This window comes from Ptiloglossa arizonensis, chromosome 9 (assembly GCF_051014685.1).
Source record: "Ptiloglossa arizonensis isolate GNS036 chromosome 9, iyPtiAriz1_principal, whole genome shotgun sequence".
Taxonomy (NCBI): Eukaryota; Metazoa; Arthropoda; class Insecta; order Hymenoptera; family Colletidae; genus Ptiloglossa; species Ptiloglossa arizonensis.
The window spans coordinates 2,834,896-2,855,479 of NC_135056.1; the positions used below are offsets into that span (position 1 = coordinate 2,834,896).

Here is a 20,584-nt window from a genome sequence, read left to right on the forward strand (position 1 = left end):
CCGGTTAATTTCTAGATAGTCCCAATGAAAATGAGGACATAGATGAGCCTACTGTATTTGTGTTATCGATGATTTCCTCCATATTGAAAATCATGACATTATTTACATGCTTTTATCTCTTTGCTAATTCAGTTATGATATCCTCTTCCATCTCAGATACAGTAGAATTATATGCACGGATTTAAATTTCCCGCTCTAGTTCCTGGACTTCAGTTTTAAAATTGAATATTTCAATTCTTAGTTCGAAAGTAATTGTTTTCATTTTTGCCACAAACTTGTCTTCTAGCTTCTTCAATTCCGCAACAAGAACTGATCTTGTTTAAGGATAATGCAAAATTGAATGTGTAGATGTTCGTTCAAATCATCTTGCTAAGAAATAAACGAAGAGGAGGAGTTACGTCACTGCAATTCGAAAACTGTCCATTCGAGCGAGGATAATCAGTTCGATTCATGCATGCAAGATGAGAGGTAACTCCACATTTATCTCGCATTATTGGATTAACTTTAATTGTAGAGCACCTTTCGTACATCTTCTTGCCCATTATGTTAAGTGATAATTCACTGGTTAAACGAGAAAACCCGAGAAATAAAATAGTAAATTTCAGATGTAACGGTTGACCGTAACAAATATTGGAGCAAAAGCGAAACACGTCTGTCACCTTCGACGACTAGACAACTCTCAACTTATTGTATAATACTTTGCCAACGCCTACCATTTTTTTTCCAATGTTCTTGACAACTTTTCTGCTTCAATTTCTATATTTATCTATTTTTTCTGACCAGACGATTTGTGCAGGTAGATGTCACATTAATGGCACCTGGCGTATCTGGCTTTCTTTTCATATATTTCTTCCTTGTCACTTGACATGCTGAAAACACACAAACAACTGTTAGAAAATTACTAAATGGTATTCTATAAAATTTCGCTTGTTTCTAAAAATGTGTTCGTTCATTTATTCGATTCACTCGCTAGTTGTCTTTCGACTCTCCTTCGTTTCTCTTTTCAACCCAGAAGGTGTATCTTCCTATACCTATGAATCCTTTATTCTGTAGTAGCTCTGTTATTTCTTCTGAAAACATCTTCATGCAGATGGTTCCTTTTCAATAGTTACCAGCTGATAACTTTCTCTCCACTAAATGAATCCACCATAAAGGTAAGCCAGTTGTGTCACTTCGTCTTGACATAACCCAAAGTAAGGAGAACTCACATCTGCTTACATAACAATATCTATTTCTTTCTATAACGAATTGGTACAATGGCTAGTAAGAATCTCAGCGTAGCTCGTTGGAAAATATCAAATTTACAATATATTACTGCGTAATATACCATTTGGAAAAGAATGGGCAAATGTCCCGAAAAATGACAATTGACGATGAACATCTGTCCATAAATCTGCAATAGAATAAACATAAACACATAAAAATGTGTTCCTTAATATTATATTACATTTTGTATATTTCTGATAAATATTTTTATGTTATGATTTTCCTATTAGGGGCTTGGTATCTGTCATTTAAAGATTTAATAAAGTTAATAAATTTTATATTCTCGATTATTGATAGCAAATAAACAATTATGTGTATAAACAATTTAGTAATTATTTTATTTTCCACTGTACTCTCAAATAAATTGATTCATCGGACCAATGAAACATATATACTGAAAATTTTCTTCGTTCGACAAGTTGTTCGAGTTCTTAAAAATATCTTTAGAATGAACTCTCATATGAGACAACACAATTGGATGTATTTTTTAAACGAAATACTTTGGTATCACATACTTAGAATATGTTACTTTAATAACAAAGATAAAGAAGCTTGGGTATAATTATAAATCATAAAAGATAAAATCACAGAGCAAGATGAACAAAATTTGAAAAGTTTAACGCGGTAAAAGAGGGTGGCACTGGCTCATTAGCAGAGATTGAGATATGAATTTGATCACAACCAGTTGAGAACTGATTACGAAGAAAAAAATGCATATCCTTGAGGTGAGAAAAGAAGAAGAAGGAAATAGAAACAGATAAGTAAACTGGATACAAAAGAAAAGGAAATACACGTAGGAAAAGCGGGCGAAAGCAATAAAATAATCAAAATCAAGTAAAAGTAGAACCGAATGTAGAAAAATGAGCATTTGGACACAAAATGAGTAAAGAAAGTATAAAGGCCTACAGTCCTTGCCGTTGTTCTATAACTCCATTTAAGAAATAAGGAAGTATAATCAACAGTGATAGATTGAATTCTCGTCAATCCATAGATGATCGTTAACAACATCTCTAATAATAACTTTGGAAAAGAAAAAATACGAACTTGAATGATTCATATTCGTTACAAATAGAACAACTGACAGATAGGAAAAGAAACGATGAAATAACGATAACGGTCATCGTTGAACAATACAAATTAATATCAATCGATATTAAATCTAATAATTAAATATAAAAAAGTACGTGGCTTAAATAAATAAGTTACTCCCTTCAGCGAAAAACATCGAAAATTTCGGTTCTTAATTTCTCTTTAGCAATAACGCATTCTAAAAATGTGAAATATTTCAGATACTTTAAAGAAAAAATCTTGAAAAACTGTTGTAACTATAAAAGTATACAGATTGTCACTCAGTAACTAACAATAGGAGAAAAAAATAAAATTAAAACTAAACATCACGTTTTTTATTGTTACCATCCCTAAAATAAAAATAGAGGGTTGGAAATTAATGAAAATTATTTGGTTTCTGGAGAGTTAATGATTAACGTATCACTAATCCGATTTAGTTTAAGGGTTCTTTTGCGTGCTTATTCGCCAATATCCGTTGCTGAGATATATTCAAAAATTGTACTCTGAGGAAATTTCAACGTTACTGCACGTTCCTCATTATAAACAACCTATCCATAAACTTTGGGGAATAGACTACTCGTTCCAAAAGGATAGTAGAGTTGCTGGGACTGTTTATTGAAATAAGTTCCAGAGACTAAACAAGAGAAGTAACGAATGATGCAGATATCGCAGTGTTACATGTACTTGGGTAGAGACTTCTTTGTAAAAATCCCTAATACCGTCATTGTTGATTTAATTTGATTTTAATATTAATATCTGAAACAGAATTCAGAGATGGGATAGATACACCTGTACGTACAAAAAATTGTTTTTTTTTTTTCATGTGCAGATCAAGTCACATTGATTACGATTGCAAAACGCCACATGAATCGCGTGAACGTGACCGCAATAGACAATTGAAGAAAACACATCAAGATAGTAGACAGACGAAATCGCAATCACCTCGAAGAAGGAATCGTTCAAGGATAGCGGAGAATTGGGAACGAAAACGATTCAGAGAGTCAAGACAACGTGATTCACATCGTTCTAGAAATTCACAACGGTAGAGTATGCACTGTAGCTCAGGCTCAGGGCTCAAAGTTGTTTGGTTTGGTCTTCCAACATGTGCCAAGCTCTCCTCCTCGCCCACGGCTGTGGCCTCATTCTCAATCGGCGAACGGGGAAATATGGCTTGATGAGTTGGAGACCAAGTGGAACAGAGCGGAAATTAAGTCTGTCCAGGGCAGCAGCTCAAAACAATACAATCCTTAACAATACAATGAGCTGCAGCGACGATATGGGGCCTTTCCAACCCTTCTCAATGATGCTTGTACGAGGAGGATATATAAATAAGCACGATTATTCTAGACACACAGTCTTTGTGTGTGCTTCCGTTATAAGGTGAAGCCCGACCACTTGACAAAGAGTAGACAAATTGATATAGGATTTATATCCGAGGTACAGAGCATCCTTTCTTTTAAGGATTGAATTACGAACTATAAAATTTGTAGCTGACCGATGTAAATTGGCGATAGATGCTGTTAAAACAAACTCGAGACGATCGATAGCTTATGTTACTGAGAAATTGATTTCGGAGTTTGATCCAGAAATAAGTTTGTTAGTATTAGAATCGCCGAATAAAATTAACGAATTTATCAAGGTTTTTGGTTGAATCGATATAGATAAAGTCTTCTTTATCATTATTAAATTGCAAAGAATAACTAAAAAGTGGTAGGGCGAGCTGAGGGATATTTTGCATAAGTCACGCATTTCAGTCATATCCGATTTCTCGAGTATTACATTTACGCATAATAGAATAGAAAAAATAGATAATAGATTAGAAATAAATATGGTAGATTTTAATGAGATGAGACTTGTTGTAAAGTAGGATATTGGAGCCATTCATTTTGATGACGGAAGTTGAATTTATTTGATATAGTTGTTGAACCAATACAGAAACTGTATTTTCTTTAATTATACGAAGTTGAGCTAAAAAAATTCGGACGAAATACATATAGAGTTAATAGATCGCCAACCAGTTTTCCCTAGACCATATTATCTCTCAAAAGCTGATAGAGATAGAGTTATTCGTATGATAGAAAAGTTGAAACAGAGTAGCATAATTTTTAAGAGCACGTCGCTATACGATCATCTGGTAGTGCTGATTAAAAAAAGACAAGAAATTCGTATGGCTGAATGGCAAAAAGCACTTTGGATTAAGTAGATTTACAGGAGTAGCGAGATACATGAACAAAAAAGGCGATTCAACACGCGAATGTGTAAACCTGTCAAATACTCGGTAGGAAATATTATGATGACAACGGCTAGTTCAGAGCCAATCGTGAGGAGCAGGAAGCTATTGTCGATGACAAAGGAGCCTTTTAAAGTAATGGTCGTGCTACCCAACGATGAATATGACGTGCAAGATTTGCGGGACTCAAAGAAGTCCTCAAAGAGTCGCAGTGTGGTAGTTGTTGATAACTCGCGGAGATGGGTCACATTCAACCCCACACAGTAAGCAGGGCAAATTGATTATTCCACAAGAGTACGGGGAAGATTGACTTGTTGTCGGCTTTCCATTCACTCGGAACAAAGAATAATCGAAGTCAGGTTACTATTAAGCTGAAGTAGCCGAAGGGCACTTCAACCATTTGGCCCCCCTTATTGGAAAGAATAATCGGCGCACTGAGCAGGTTTCTTTCCAATCGGGGCCACGGAGAGTGGATGTGAGAGATCGGGTGCGCCGACTTTACACGAGAATGATTCATTTAATACTTCTGTCTGGGACACTTCGGATCCTTTCACTTCGGAAGACAAAGGATAGGTCTTAAGTGCTAGGCCCAGCAGTTTATGCTGTTGCAGTAGCCAGCCAAATGTTGGGCAGCGGTCAGTCGGGACTGTCCGGCCACTCGTGTTAGAGTGGTCGAACAAAGATTTCGAAAGTCTTACCTATAATGGTGTAGATGCTGAGCGGGAATCATTTCTTTGGGCGGTATCTGCATTATATTAGGTGGACCGGAAAGTAATGTCGTTTCTGGGCATGTCACTATTTGATTGTCATTTGTCAGCTCATTGTGTACATTAAAGTCATAGCAAAGACATTCTGAGGTTATAGTGACTTGTTTAGTTGGAAATAATTAAATTTAAAGTTTTTCTTTACAATTTTGCGTGAAATGGCCAGCCAAATACCAGAAGAGGTACATATCCGGCATTGCATGCTTTTTGAGTTTCGCAAGGGTTGTAACGCAACAGTTGCTACCAAAAACATTTGCGATGTTTATCCAAATGCATTAGACGTTCGTAAATGCCAAAGGTAGTTTTCCAAGTTCAAATCCGGTAATTTTGATCTTTCCGACTCGTATCGATCAGGAAGACCAACAACGTTAGACAATGACGTGTTAAGTGCGGAAGTGGAAGCAAATCCGTGTCAGACAATCGAGGAATTGTCAAACAGTCTTAACCAGCCTTGGTCGACCATCCAAGAACATTTGCAGCAGATTGGGAAAGTAAGCAGAGCAGGTGTTTGGGTCCCGCATAATCTGTCCGAAGAGAACAAGGCTAACCGATCCACCACATGCAACTTATTGCTTCAACGGCACAATACAGAAGCGTTTTTTGATCGCTTGATCACCGGAGATGAAAAGTGGGTTCTTTATGATAATCCAAAACGCAAAAGGCAGTGGCTCTCTCCAAATGAATCGCCACAAACTACTGCTAAGCCAGGTTTACACCCCAAAAAGGCCCTTTTGTGTGTTTGGTGGAGTATTCGCGGCGTTGTTCATTTTGAAGTGCTGAAACCTGGACAGACTGTGAATGCAGACCTTTACTGTGAACAATTAGATCGTGTAAATAAATCTTTAATTGAAAAGTGGCCAGCGATTGTCAACAGAAAAGGCGTTATTCTGCAACACGATAATGCAAGACCGCACTGCGCAAGACGAACCTTGGCAAAAATTAATGAATTGGGGTGGGAGGTACTGCCTCACCCACCATACTCGCCCGATGTTGCACCATCGGATTTCCATTTAGTCCGATCGCTTCAACACTTTCTAAGTGGCAAAATATTTGCAAATTTGGATGATATTCAAAATGCCACCTCTGTATATTTTGCTCAAAAACCAATTGATTTTTATCGATCCGGCATTGAAAATTTGCACACTAGATGGCAAAAGGTTGTTGATAATGAGGGTGATTATATCATTGATTAAAAATAAAAACTCGTTAAAAATTTATGTGTTTGAATTTAATGTAAGGAAACGACATTACTTTCCGGTCCCCCTAATATTGTAAAGTAGACGACGATGAGTTGCATTCTCTTGCAACCAGGACACGGCACAACACACCCTGAAGGTGTCCCTGCATAGGCGGTTGGGCGTGGTAAACACTATGTTTGGTCCTCCATATGTGAATACATTATGTTACAAAAGTAAGGTGCAAGATGAGAACATGAGCGTGAGGGCAGTATTCGCCATAGGTGGCCTCTAACCACCCACCTCACGCCTCCTCTGCAACGACAGAGGAGAACCTAAGGTACTTGGCTGTTCCCTGCCACCTCAGTGTATAGTATTCGTTGGCGGAAAAGGGAAGATGAGAAGGTTTAAACGTGACCTCCTCGTACGAGATTGATCTCATTCGAATTTCCGGAGTGAGGAATCCCACATTCCCTCCAACCTGACATAGTCTGTAACTGGAATCCTTTGGTGAGTGACGCCACCATGCATCCGAGTTGGCCCATCTGTGCCGAGGGGTGCAAGACCCACAACGAGGAGCATAATAAGTGCGAAAACTCCATCAATAGTTTAAACTGCTACCGCGGAGGTCTGGCGCAGCCCACAGAGGGGGAGAAATTCCCCACTGTTGCCGACCATGGGTTGAACTCGCGAGGGCAGTGGTATAGTCTATGTTGCGGGCTAGAGGTAATACCTCGGTGGGTGAGCTGCACTATCAGCTCGGGTACCGACCTGCAGAGCCGGTAGAGGTTTAGAAAAGTTTCGCCTACACCAAAAGGAATGACTGGAGCTTGCACTCTGGCATCAAATTGGTAGTCTATGTGGAGCAATTCCACGTCGACGCGCTGATTGATCGTATTTCAATCCCACGCCCATGGGAGCCGTGTTTGTTGAGCCCTCGAGGCAGGCACAGCCACGTAAAACACAACTAGACGAAATTCCCTCCAACCTCATTCTTAGGAAAATTTTCCCCACGAAAAAAAAAGTTGAAGTAACTGGTTGATTCAGTCGGTAAATGTCTCTGGCAAGGCTAGTAATCGTGGAGACCGCGAGTGGCCGTGAGATTGATACTTAAATTTTGCCGAAACGAGAAGATACGGGCAGTGTAGCCCTGCGCCACTACCTGGCGTCACGGTGCTAGTGAATGTCCCCTCCCAACGAAGACGCGTAAGGGGAAGGGGGGCACGAAAAGTTATGCTGTATGCAATTCCCAGTGTCCCCCCGAAATCGTGCGAGGATGGTCACTGTGGGGGTTTTAGTGGATAGGCTCCCCATCCGGTAGTGCCGAATGCGGGGAAACCCACACTACTTTCGATCCTATCCCAAGGAATCGCGAGTGTTATTGGAAGATTCCTCCCATGTAAAAAACAAGGCTACCAATCGGAATAATGGTTGCAAATGCATGACTATTTAGGTTGACAGAATCAATCTTATTGTTAGTAGAGCCGAGCATATAATTTGAAATTGTTCGCTTGGCCTTTGTTCAGGTAATGTAGGTTAGTGTTTATCTAAAAGTTGTGTCATGATAATACCTCAGAACTAGTCACTCTGGGGTAGTCGTCGTTCGGGTTGAACAAATATTTGGAACGAAGAAAAGTGTACCCTGAGATTTCGCAGGGATCTGGGGTACGACACCATTCTACGAACCAAAGACCACCCCAACGGCATTAGCCTAACGTGTTATGCTGATGACACGTTAGTACTACCATCGAAAGCCACTGGTAAAGGGCTGTTCGACAGGCCAAAGATGGTGCCCGATACGTTGTTGAACAGACCATGGGGTCGGTTAGATGAAACAACTCTCGAGGTGACATTCCAGATAAAATATCTGAAACTGATCCTCGACAGCCACTGGCGCTTTAAGGGGTATTTCAGCTATCTGGCCCCACAATTGGAAAGATAGTCGATGTCCTGGACTGGCTCCAGCCCAACCTACGGGGCCGAACAATCAGATTCGCTGCCTCTACACGAGCATGGTTCATTCTATGGCCCTATAAGGGATCCTAATTTGACGAGCGACCTAATCATCTCCTGGTGCAGTATGGCACTGTTACGCCAGGAAACAGTTAAGTTGCCATCGTCCATGCTGCCAGAGATTTCGATAGCCTCGCCTATCGAACGGTGCAGATGCTGCTTGGGCATGGTTGTTTCGGACAGTAGTTGCATTATGTAGGAAAGGAAGCAGAGACGCGCTGCTGGCATTGTCCCGACGACCAGGACACAGTGTAACAGACCTTAGAAATGTGACCCACCCACCTGAACGGCTGAGCGCCGTGTCCTGGAGGGGATAATTGGGGGGATCTCTCGCTGCCGGGCGTGGTGAGGGCCATGCAGCGAGAAAAACTGAACGACCGTGGCCTCCTTCTGCAAACATGTACAGTAAAGTCTCTTCATAAATCAAAGTTTTGAGATTTGAATGTTACATATCGAGAAGAGACAACATTTTTGTCCTTTGCTGGCAGCGTCGAACTTTGAAAAGAACAATAAACGAAAAGAAATAAAGAGAGCGAGTGTTCGAGATAGCCGGCAAAGAACAAAAGTGTATCGGTAAAACTTGTACTAATTCAATTATAAAACTGTTTTACTATTAATTAATGTTATATACATATGGCATTTTCCCGAATAAAATAAGATCAAGCACGACGTAATTTGAACTATGTTTACATGTTAAATTAGTAAAAGCAGCTATTAAATAATTAAATATAATCTTAATAATATTATTGCGTTTGATCTTATTTTAATCAGAGAGGTATTAGAAATATAAGAGTGAAATTTTCATTGAAAAATAACTGATTATTATTAAGAAAATTTTATCATTGTATTAATACATGTGTAGTGCTTCACCGACACGTATCTACACTCATGACTTCATTCTTCTCTGGTAGCTGCTCAAGGTTTGTTTTCGTTTCCATACAAAGAATGGATTACCCAAACCAAATCGAAAATATATATTACACATACATACATTACATAGTGATCAATATGTAACATTTAAATGTTGTATGTTAATATTATTATTACAAATATTAAGTAAGAAGAAATATTTCTGCTACGTAAAAAAATCCAATTTTACGATTAGGTTTGGATCAGTTAGTTTATATTTTGGCTACTTATTGCATGCTTGTTGCACTCAGTCGCCGTGGTATGTTTATACAAACAAAAGAAAACCGCCAGCCGATGTGGTTTTTTATTCTCTAAAATCCACTCACCAAAAGGGTTCCACATTTTTATTAACGCTCTGTAAAAACAACAGTCCATACATACATATAAGAAGAATTTAATATAATGTTTGTGTCAATTTTTTGTAAATATCTCGGGAACTAAAGTCGTTCGACGGCTATATATATAAGAAAAAATTGTTCGGTTTATTAGCCGTGAAAGCAAATTTCAAGGTCATTGAAATCGGAGCTGTGGATTATTTCCCAATAATGATCGAACAAGTATATTTAATACAATGCTTTCTTTACGAGGACTCCAAATTTGAAATTCTGTTAAGTTCATGAATACTTGACTAATTATAAATTGTCTCTAAAATTCCTTCTGAGGATCAGCAACATACTTTGATGTAATATACATTATTTCATCTTCATCAAAGTAATTGAATATGATTGCAATAATATTCAGCTGAACATTGAACACGTCCACGAAGAATGCTATTTTTAATATTAACCAAAGTTTCAGACAACTCTTTAAACAAGTTCTTATCACACAAAACCGTTACATTTGAACACAACAGTTTTATGCAGAGAATTACCCGCTTTTGACAAGTTTGCATTCCACGGTATTTTAAGTTATTTTTTTGCAACATGAAAGATTAAAAAAGAAAAAATTGCATTCTATATTCCCAATTTGTTTCATTAAGCAAAGTTACCTGTTTTCCAACGGCATCCTGTATATTAAACAAGTTAAATTTTACTCATCAAACATGTAGTCATTACACGAAAATTAGTTTAAAGAACAAATTATTTGAATAATATACTTTTAACTGTATATTAAACTTTTAATTATACATTTATTACAGTAGTGTCTTTAATAAATATGAATGTCAAAATTTTCCATTTTTTAGGCCAATTATCAGAGTAAAGCAACTTTTTCATATCAATTTTTTCTGAATAATTAATTTATAATATATGTACGATTAATTTCTTTTTTCTTTCTTATTTTCCGTATCGCACAAAACATGTCCGAAATCAGAGTATAAATTTTCTTTCAGATTGAAGAAACTGTCTTACCTAAGAGTTTTTCTAGATACTGACACCTCCTTTCAGGATCGCCCGAATTCATGGGTGCACCCGCAACCAGTTCGGCTAGTTCCGCCTTCACCATTAAATTCAATCGAGCCGAAATCTCTTCTAGACCCACTGCAACCACCAAAAAATCCTTGTTTTAATCAAAGCAACGCTATCAAAACTATTTCTGCAAATGTATAAATATTTCAGGCAGTTATTTATATCTCTGAACATTTATAAAATACATAAAATAAAGTATTACATACAATACCGGACAAATGTATACCAACAAATGCATAAAGTGTGATATTTCTAAATTGTTGTTTGACTGGACAAAAACATGAATTTGTTGATAATAAACAACAATACAAATGACAAAAGTATTCTGTTTTGAACTGTTTGTCCGATACTATATGTTACACTTTTTCGATTCAAACAAAATAATTGTCTTTAAACGATGCTATTAAGAATGGAGAAAGTTTATTGTTACCAGTGCAACACTATTCACTATTCACTGTCGATTACATTTTCTAGAAATTACGTAACATTCATTTGAATATCATCGAAAGCGATAATTACATAACAACGCGCATAATGTTTTTATAAATTAAATTAATACAATTTAAAAATAAATTAATCTTACGGAAAGAAAGTATTAATATAGATATGATACGATTGCAAGGTAAACTTACACGTTCAAAAGATTAACAATCAAATCATTTCAATCAGCGTTGTTTGCTCAACGAGAAGGTTTTTTTTCAACATGAAAATAAGTATATAATTTGCTTATAATTTTATCGTGTGCAACCACCAGATACAGAGGAATGTGAAATTTCAGAAATTTAAAGATTGTAACGCCGACGCTGGTGCTTATTTTTAATTGACAGTTTAGTTAGGGATCATGGAACGATAATATCGTCTACGAAGGGTGAAAAGCAAGTTGTACGACTGTGGAATGCGGTTCTGCTTTCTCAAGGCTTCATGGAATGATTCTAGCGACAGCCTCGTTCCAGTCTAGAGTCAAACTTTCCACCTACTACTTACATGTATAGAAAAACAGACGGACACTCTCAGAGAAGTTGTATTCAGTTAGAAAAATAACGCTTAACTTTCGTAATTTTGAGTTTCTAATTAACTGTAATTTTTATAATAGGTACCTTTCGTGATTTGTGACTTCTTACAATTTCATTAACACTAGAACTACCGACAGATTTCGTAATATTAAGGTATACCTTCCATGTATCTTAAAGAAAATCAATCGATGAGGAAAAAGAAGAATTTATAAAATTGATCACATGCATAGAATAGGAAAATCATAACGTCTTCAGAAAATATGCCATGGTATGTAAAGTAAATTTTATTATGAAAGCAGTTGGAATCAGTCATTTTGACTGGTTATATACATTTCCTTGTGATTCTATATAAACAGAAACTGATCTGGATAATCATAAGAAAAATAAAAATCTTTTACGCATGACACGATAACTTCAATGATGAAGATTTTGAAATTTAATTGTTTTAGAGACCGGTCTCATTTTCGTGAATTATAGTATATCTTTTGTGGTGTAATAAAACTATTTCTAACATTTTCTTCTGGATGCAAAACTATCAATTTGCATACGATAATTCATCGTAATCAAAATTATTGTTAAAAAAGAATACAACAGCAATAATGGTACCTTCCGAAGAATGTAAGTATGTGTTATTTTGTCAATATAATTATAAAGCAGAGATTTGGAAAAATAAAAGCAAAACATTACAACTAGTAATGTTAACGTATTAACTAATAATGTTACGTTATGAAAATATAGGCTTGAGGTTTGAAATACATTGTTGGTTTCTTTGTAGTGATAGGTCAACAATATTGGTATTAAGATCAGGTAATGGGCCTCAACAGGAGAAGCGAGTTATCCTCGTGAGTTTCTTTTTTTAAAAGTTTAATAAGCACACTCAGCAGTGAAACGATACAGAATGTACGACCATTTGTTTGCATTACCGATCCATTAGAAAGAATGTTAGCAGTATCTTTTGATTGTAATTCAGAATCAAATCAAACACTCCCAAATATTCAACCGTTAAGAATGTAAAACAGATAGGAATTTCAATTAATCAATTTTAATTTCTATTTCATTCGTTTGTATTAAATATCTTTATCTTTATCCATGTCGATGTAAATAAAAATAATTTCATAATAATCTTAAATTTTCATGATTATACTTTTCTCTGTCATGTTAAAGTATTTACTATTACATTTCAATCTTCTTTGATAAAAAAATTGATCGTAAAGAAAATCGAAATTACATTTCTGTCATTTTTTACAGATAGCATCAACAACAAAGTACCTACTCATTTTATCAGATACGATTGAGAAGAATTAATTCGAATCGATCGATTTTCTTCGTCAAAACGTTAAACAGAATTTTCAATGCAAATTTTGTGTACATATTTTACAAATACTCGGTTCATTTTTTTTTTTCAAGCATTTTGTGCTTAATCGACTGTAGTGTAAATTAAAATCTAGCCTTTTGTTTGTTTTCTAATGAGAAAAAATAGAACGGTTACGTCAATACAATACGTTACCTAATACATTCTGCATATGATCACTGACGGATTATCGTGTTAGCATTGAAAAGAAATAGTAACGATTTATACCGATTTCATTAACAAATCGAATGTTTTCCAGAAATGTATACTAATGATGTGGTCAACTGACCATTAAACTCTGTTCCACCGATCCTTCCTGTCGTTGCAGTAGCACTTAAAAATTGTACAAAATGTGTACAAGAATTTTTCTAAACCTGTTTTTCTATACAGAAAGACACTCTTTTGTAAACAAAAAGGAAATGTTACTCGTACAGTTTTTAACATGTCCGATCATAAAAATACTAAAAGTATTAATATCCAACTAAGAAGTAGCGACATGATAGAAATTGTTTAAAAAATATGAAAAACGTTTCTAAGAAAAATTTCGACGTATTAAGGAGACTCTCTTCCCTGGCTTTAATATTTAAAGCACGGAAAAAGAATATCTTCAAGATATTATTTCTTGAGAAAACTTAGAAACCAGTCACAAAAATTTTGTATATGTATTTCTCATACTTTTAAGTATATACAACAAATATGATTAAAATCGTTTCCTCTTAATCAAGTTCGCATTTTTAAAAAAGGAATTTTCGACGTGCAAGACTCCTCAATACATAAAAATTTAAATAAAAAATCTAAACAAGAGTTTACTTATTAGAAGTGTAATTAGAGTATGAATCTTTTCTTAAGGAAATACCTACATGTATTTCTGGGTAATTTTATGTGCCTGAAGAAGTAGCCCTAATTTTAAAACAATTAAATATCGTAAATGTTTGAATAAACATTATTCTAAACATTTTTTACCATAAACTATGAAGGGTTGGAAGATATTTAAAATCATACACTGGCGACTATTTGTTTTAAGGCAAATCTAAATTTTTTATTAGCAGAAAAGGTTGTACTCTTGATTTTTCAAATTATGGATGGTGTAAGTAATGTGCATAAATTATATTGTACAAGGTGTCCCATTTAAGTTGACACAGTGAAATACCTCATGGACAATTCGTTTAGAAAAAAAAAACGAATCATGTCTTTCATGATATTTGAAAGGAATTCAAGTGGCAGTATTAGTTTCTTAATGCATGAACGTTTTCAAGGTCATTTCGTGGTCAACTTTTTTTATAAACTTATATTTTTTATTTTAGAATTCTATTCTCCGTAAAAATATATATAACTTTTGTCCAAAACATTTTTATGTAAAACTTCTATCTTTTACGATATTTGTAGAAATATATAAAAAATGATTATCTGGTAAAATCCAACAATTTCGATATTTCTCTCTATCTAATGGTCGTATTTCGCATTCGTTTTGACTGAGGAAGCCTATTCGCTTATATGTAAACACAGTTACTTAAATCTTGTATCTGATTCAAAAGCGACAGATCGAAACGGAAGTAGTCTAGTGAGATATTGTACCATTAGTCACATTTATACACTTATATTATTGTAAGTTAAATATAAAATATTTAACAGTTGCGGATAAATTTGAAACGATTTTTGTTTATAACGAATCAAGATAAATTACTGACGAGACTGTTAGTTTGTATGCTTTACGGTATTCCGAAAGAAGATATCCATCGTGTCGTTCATTTTGTCGTGTTAATAAACAGTTTTCTCAAAATGATGGTGTACAAACGAAAAGACGCACCCGTATAACAACTATAGATGAAAATAATGAAGTTTGCGGGTTAACCGTAGTTGTTTATAATCCAAGTATAAGCACTCGTTCAATTTCTTCCAGTTCTAAAGTATCCCGAATGAGTACTCAATGAAATTTAAGGTGTTATAAGTTCCACCTATATAAAGCGTCATTAAACCAAGAACTTCATAGAAATGATTCTCAAAATTGAGTAACATTTTGTGAGTAAGCCTGAGATCAAATACAAATCAATGAAGATTTTTTTCATCAGTTCCTTGATTACCGAGGTCACCTGATCTAACATCGTCACATTATTTCTTATGAGGTTACCTCAGAGAAAGGATACTAGGTTGTTTAATAAGTTTCGTCGTTTTTTCCATTGTAAAAAAATACTATGACACTTCAACTTTGAACAACTGTAATTATACGAACGAGTCGACAGATCTAGTCGATCTTCAAACAGTAGAACCATCTTTAGAAAACTAAAACGATAAACCTAATAGCTCCATTCCTTATCGAACGACTAAAAATTTATTGAACAACCTATTACATCACGCTTTATTTGTCACTTCAGAAAAGAATATTTATTATGACGTTCTTATATCAGAACATTACATTGCATTGTTATTAATGTAATAATGTATTAATACAATTAATGTAAAAAGTGAATGTAATACTGTAACAATTTTATAGTTTCTCTAAATATCTATGTATCGTAAAAAATAGAAGTTTTCCAAAAAGTGCTTCAAACAAACATGATGCATATTCTTACATAGGGTAAAATTCCGAAATAAAAAATATAGCTCAATAATTTAAAAAAAAACTAAAGAAATAAAAAACAGGATATATTGACCTCGAAATGTACTTGAAAAATTATGTCTAATCACTGATTCATTAAGAAAGTAATGTATTTGACTCCCTTCGCAAAATTATGAAAAACATATTCTACCTTTTTTTTTGAATTAATTGTTAATATAAGTGGAACACTTTGTATTTAAAGTGTTCTATTGGTTACTGTACTCATATACTGACTCTTATTTAGGATTGGGACAATGATTGCTCTTTTACTCGTTTGCTTCTCTCTCTCTCTCTCTCTCTCTCTCTCTCTCTCTCTCTTTCTCTCTCTCTCTCTCTGAAGAGTCCATTGCTCAAATTCAAAGTTAATTATAGAAGTAATTTTTTCGAAATCTCATACGCAACAACTCGAAGGACAATACTGTAAGCACTTAATACAATACGTCTAACCACATTATTGAAACTTTTATTATGAAATACACTTTCTTAACTTTGAGCCCGTGTTCTTGTCTGCATAAGTCACTCAGTTTGTGTGTAGTAAGTGTTCGGGTTCGATGGGTCCAGATGTACCATTAGTGTAATTTCTTTTTTATATTGATTTATTATTTTAAGTTATTCTATTATAGTTCTGTAGATGTTTTCTTTCATTACATTCCATGCTAAATGGTTAACCACATCATTCATTTTAAAGAATCTGCTATTTTGTCACTAAAGAATGAATACTATCAAAACTTTGTCGGTAAAGAGGATACATATATAGAACTACTATATATTTTCATTTTTTCCAAATTCGTTATCATCCTCACTATCACAAAAATATATTTTCTTAAAACAATTGCAAAAGAATAATAAAAGAAATTTTTGTTTAAAGTGACATTATTTTTATTTAATATTACTTCTATGTTTTCACTCGAAGCACGAATCAGCTCATTCGATTGCCAATTTAGCAGTTGCACTTTATCTGAAAAAGTTGCCACTATTTTTTAAACAGTTGTAACATCAACAATGTTCAAAATTTAGATCGCAACACATTAATATTTCAAAAACATTCGAAACGTTACTCCAAATAGTGTCCGATACGATATAAAATGACTATTAATATGATAGTTGATAATTGCAGAAATGTTTATGTTAAGAAAAAGCTTGGAATTGATGATTTTTCTTTAATTTAAAAATAAGTATGTTTCTTTAATTATAGAAATATTAAAGCATGTATCAAACTCACTATTACACTTCTTTGATATTTCTCTTAGGTTCATGCTTATTTGATTTTTATTTTATGACTTCTTTCAGGAAAGAATTAAAAAGGTGTATGTATTTTTATTTCGGTAACAACGAATTGCAATTATTTTTCCGATGTCGTAACATTTTCTTTAGTCCATGTGGAGAAAATGATTTTAACTGTAACAGGTTCTGTAGATTGAAATGTACATTGAGCGTAACTATTTGTAAATCTACCAGTTACGGAATAAGAATCAAATAACCACAACTGCATTCAAGTGTTCCATAAATATAACGTCAGATGAGTATCGCGCAACTAAAACAATTTGGGACACCTTTCCGCTATTCCAGGACTACTAATTTCTAAGATTTTAACGTAAAACCTCCACATGATGTTTTGTCAGATTTTTGTCAATTTACGCAGATGAATTGTCCATTTACCATAAAACGAATCGATCCCATCACTGAATAATACGTTTCCTTGGGAAACGTGGGTGGTGAAGAGATGAGGAACAAAAGGAAACCGAGGCATCAGGAAGAGTAGGAGGGAAAAGAGGGTTCCGGCGTAGATGAGTTCTGTGTAACGCTCGTTATGCAAATGCGTATAGTAACACCATACAAACATTCATCGTAGATCGTAACACCGTTTTTACCCCTCTGTTGTTCCGTGAGCGTATTACTCGAACATGTTGAAATGATCAATATTAAATGCCAACGTCTAGCATGAGAATACTGTGACGAAAATTTGAAATACTGGACGAAATGTAAAGAATTCGACGTAGTTGAGACACGTGACAAAGTGTCTAGTATCGTTTTAAATATTTTGGAAAAGTTAAACGCTTTTAGTAATACTGTATATCTTTCGGTACTCGATTGATACGAGAAACTAATTCTGTTAGTTTGGAAAGTAATCCAAATCAATACTTTATTTCCATATTATCGTAATGTAAAATTCATATAGCACAAAATAAGACATGGATTTCTATTTTTTTTAATGGTGCAATTACAATTGCAAAAATGTAACTAAATCCTTCGTCCAACTTTTGAAATATTTATCAAGCATTCTATTGAAGTAACTTTTTTCATCGTTATTTTAGTTTATTGTTTGAACTTTCGATTCTTAGAAAAAGTCATTGCCGATCAGATATCATTTCAATTTGTTAAATGTTTTAAAATTTGAATTTCGCACTAAACTTTTCAAATCGTTCCAAAAACTTAATTGCGATCGAGTAATTCGAAACACTTCGATTAGTTAAGAATGGAGCAAAATACAAAATGAAAATAAAATACTTTAATTAGTTCAATGAAATGATTGCAAGTTATAGAGCTGTACCCCATATTTTTACCTAGATTTCTGCAATACTGAAATTGATATAATGCAAAAGCGACATCATGATCATATATAATATATATGAAAATCTAAACATTTAATAATTTAATGATTAATCGAATAAACTAAATGAAAGAATGTCGTGCGATATACTGATCATCATTTTAAATCGAAATTTCCTTAAAAAATGTTGACGTGTTCTTCAACCCTTTTAAATGTTACAGTGTCACCCTCAAGTGAATAACAACGTTAGAAAAGTATCGTATGTATAGTATGGACAATAAATGATTAGAAATGACATAAGTTAGTGGATGAGTACAAAGAGAACGCGAAGCGGAACATCGTGAAAACGACGAGAAGCATCGAACACCGGGACGTCATATCCGGGCGTGATAGATCGAGCCAAGGTGAGCACAGGTCGTGAGCGGCCCTCTAATGAAGAAAATCTGCCACGCATTTTAAATGACTTGTTATCCCCCTCCACGGTCCAGGTATCAATCCTTCGGAATTGAATTTGACAAAGTTTGTGGACGCGAATTTTTGATAACGGTTGTTCCCTATATCTCCCTCCCTAAGACGTTATTGACGAATCGTTTTATTCGTACTACGAAATACTCAATTTGTATGTTTGATCATTCATTCAATTTCATTGACCGTAACGTTCTCCTTTCTGTTTTGTTAACCTTCAAAATTTAAGTAGAAATCAATCTGAACGAACTTCAATTCGACAGTTACATATGTCAGAGAAACATAATCCGTGGAATAGATTTTCATACGTATCGCTGATAATGTTTTGATACTGTGTAAATTAAAGAGCGCAACAGGTAAAACAAAACTGAACGCTATCATAAATAGAACAGAAGACAAAAGATAAACGTGAATTAAATCACGCAGAAAGATGAAATCTTGTATCAGTTTTGTATTAAGGAGTTAGGGATTTTGGAAATTTTTTTTTGGAGATGGTTATGAAATTTTATAAAATGTTTATTTATAACTTAAAAGGGTATGCATCGAATTATAAATGTACTAAATTTTATTAAAAGATTTTGATTCATGTAAAAGTTATAGCCAATCGTCTGAACCGGCGGAAAAGATATCTATTCGCAAAATTAGCTGAAGTTAAAAAACAGAAAAGTTTTATAATATAATGTTGCTCTCCTTAAGCGTACACATTCTTTTTTATAAAAAAAATTTGTCTTAAACTATAAAACAATACAAAACTTTGAAAAATAAAAATTTGTTTAAATTTTTACGTTTGGTAATAGCAACTCGTGTGCACATTATAAACCTTTCTTGTTTTTCAGTTTCAGCTTTTTCAGTGATTCAGCTTTTCAGCTTATTCCATGCGGTGTGTTTCCCCATAATTGAACATAACTTTTGCACAAATAAAAATCTGTGTACATAAATGTACATTTATGTAACAGACAAACATTTGATAAGAGTGCATATCCATCTTCGCAAGAATAATCAAACACTACTTTCTTCTTTTACTCGCCACCTTACCGTAAATCTTTAATAAGCAAAGAAAATTTAGGAAGAATCATTGAGAAAAATTGTAGAAACAGCACAGAAATTTTACCTTACAGTGCAGAAGGCCATTTAAACAAGAAAATCTAAATATCTTCGTTGCTTATGGATACACTGACGTAAAAATTTGTACAGAGCAAAATCGAATTGTTTGAAAGAGCAAACGAATCTTCTTTAACATGATTTTTCTTGAAATTTTCAAGTCATTGATGTTTTCGTGATAAATAATTTTTGTACGTTACTCTATAGAAAACTATCTGAGGGAGGAATATTTGGGGAACAGACTAGCTACTCCACAGTTTCCTATTCGTTCCAGGGCCAAGTGAAATTGCTATTGCTATTCTAGAGTAATATATTGGCTACCATTATGTTGAAAACACACACACACACATATGTGTGCTTGTTAAGTGGAATATCTTTTGTAATTGTCGATAGAATTTTGTGGAAAAAACGCAATATATTTGTTTCCTGTAAATGTTTCTCGAATAAAATAAAATGAAACACAAATTACGATAATATCATATGATATTTATGGTTAAGTAGGTATGATGAATAAATACATCTTTCGAGAGACTTTAGGAAATATTCGTATATACGTTTTGAAATTACGTAACCCGAATGACCTGATACATTGTCCTAGATTGCTCTATTTTTATCCTTTATCCTTACGAGGATGCACAATCCAACTATTTATCCTATATTAGGATGCACGAAACAA

The 20,584-nt window shown here is 34.3% G+C and overlaps 1 protein-coding gene across 4 annotated transcripts in view; it reads right to left on the minus strand.

The window, feature by feature from the left end:
• The window catches only part of Wgn (Tumor necrosis factor receptor superfamily member wengen), a 112,708-nt gene that overhangs the window by 36,510 nt on the left and 55,614 nt on the right, over positions 1-20,584 (minus strand). For 2 of the 4 annotated variants that reach the window (XR_012993249.1, XM_076320026.1), the window contains exons 4-5: positions 10,775-10,903; positions 8,799-8,906 (exon numbers count right to left, since the gene is read on the minus strand). Coding sequence is in view for 2 of the 4 variants with exons in the window: in XM_076320026.1 (XP_076176141.1) it covers positions 8,799-8,906; positions 10,775-10,903 (237 nt within the window). In the remaining 2 variants the exon portion in view is untranslated. The remainder of the gene's footprint in view (positions 1-8,798; positions 8,907-10,774; positions 10,904-20,584) is intronic. The other 2 variants (XR_012993250.1, XM_076320027.1) reach the window with 1 other exon arrangement.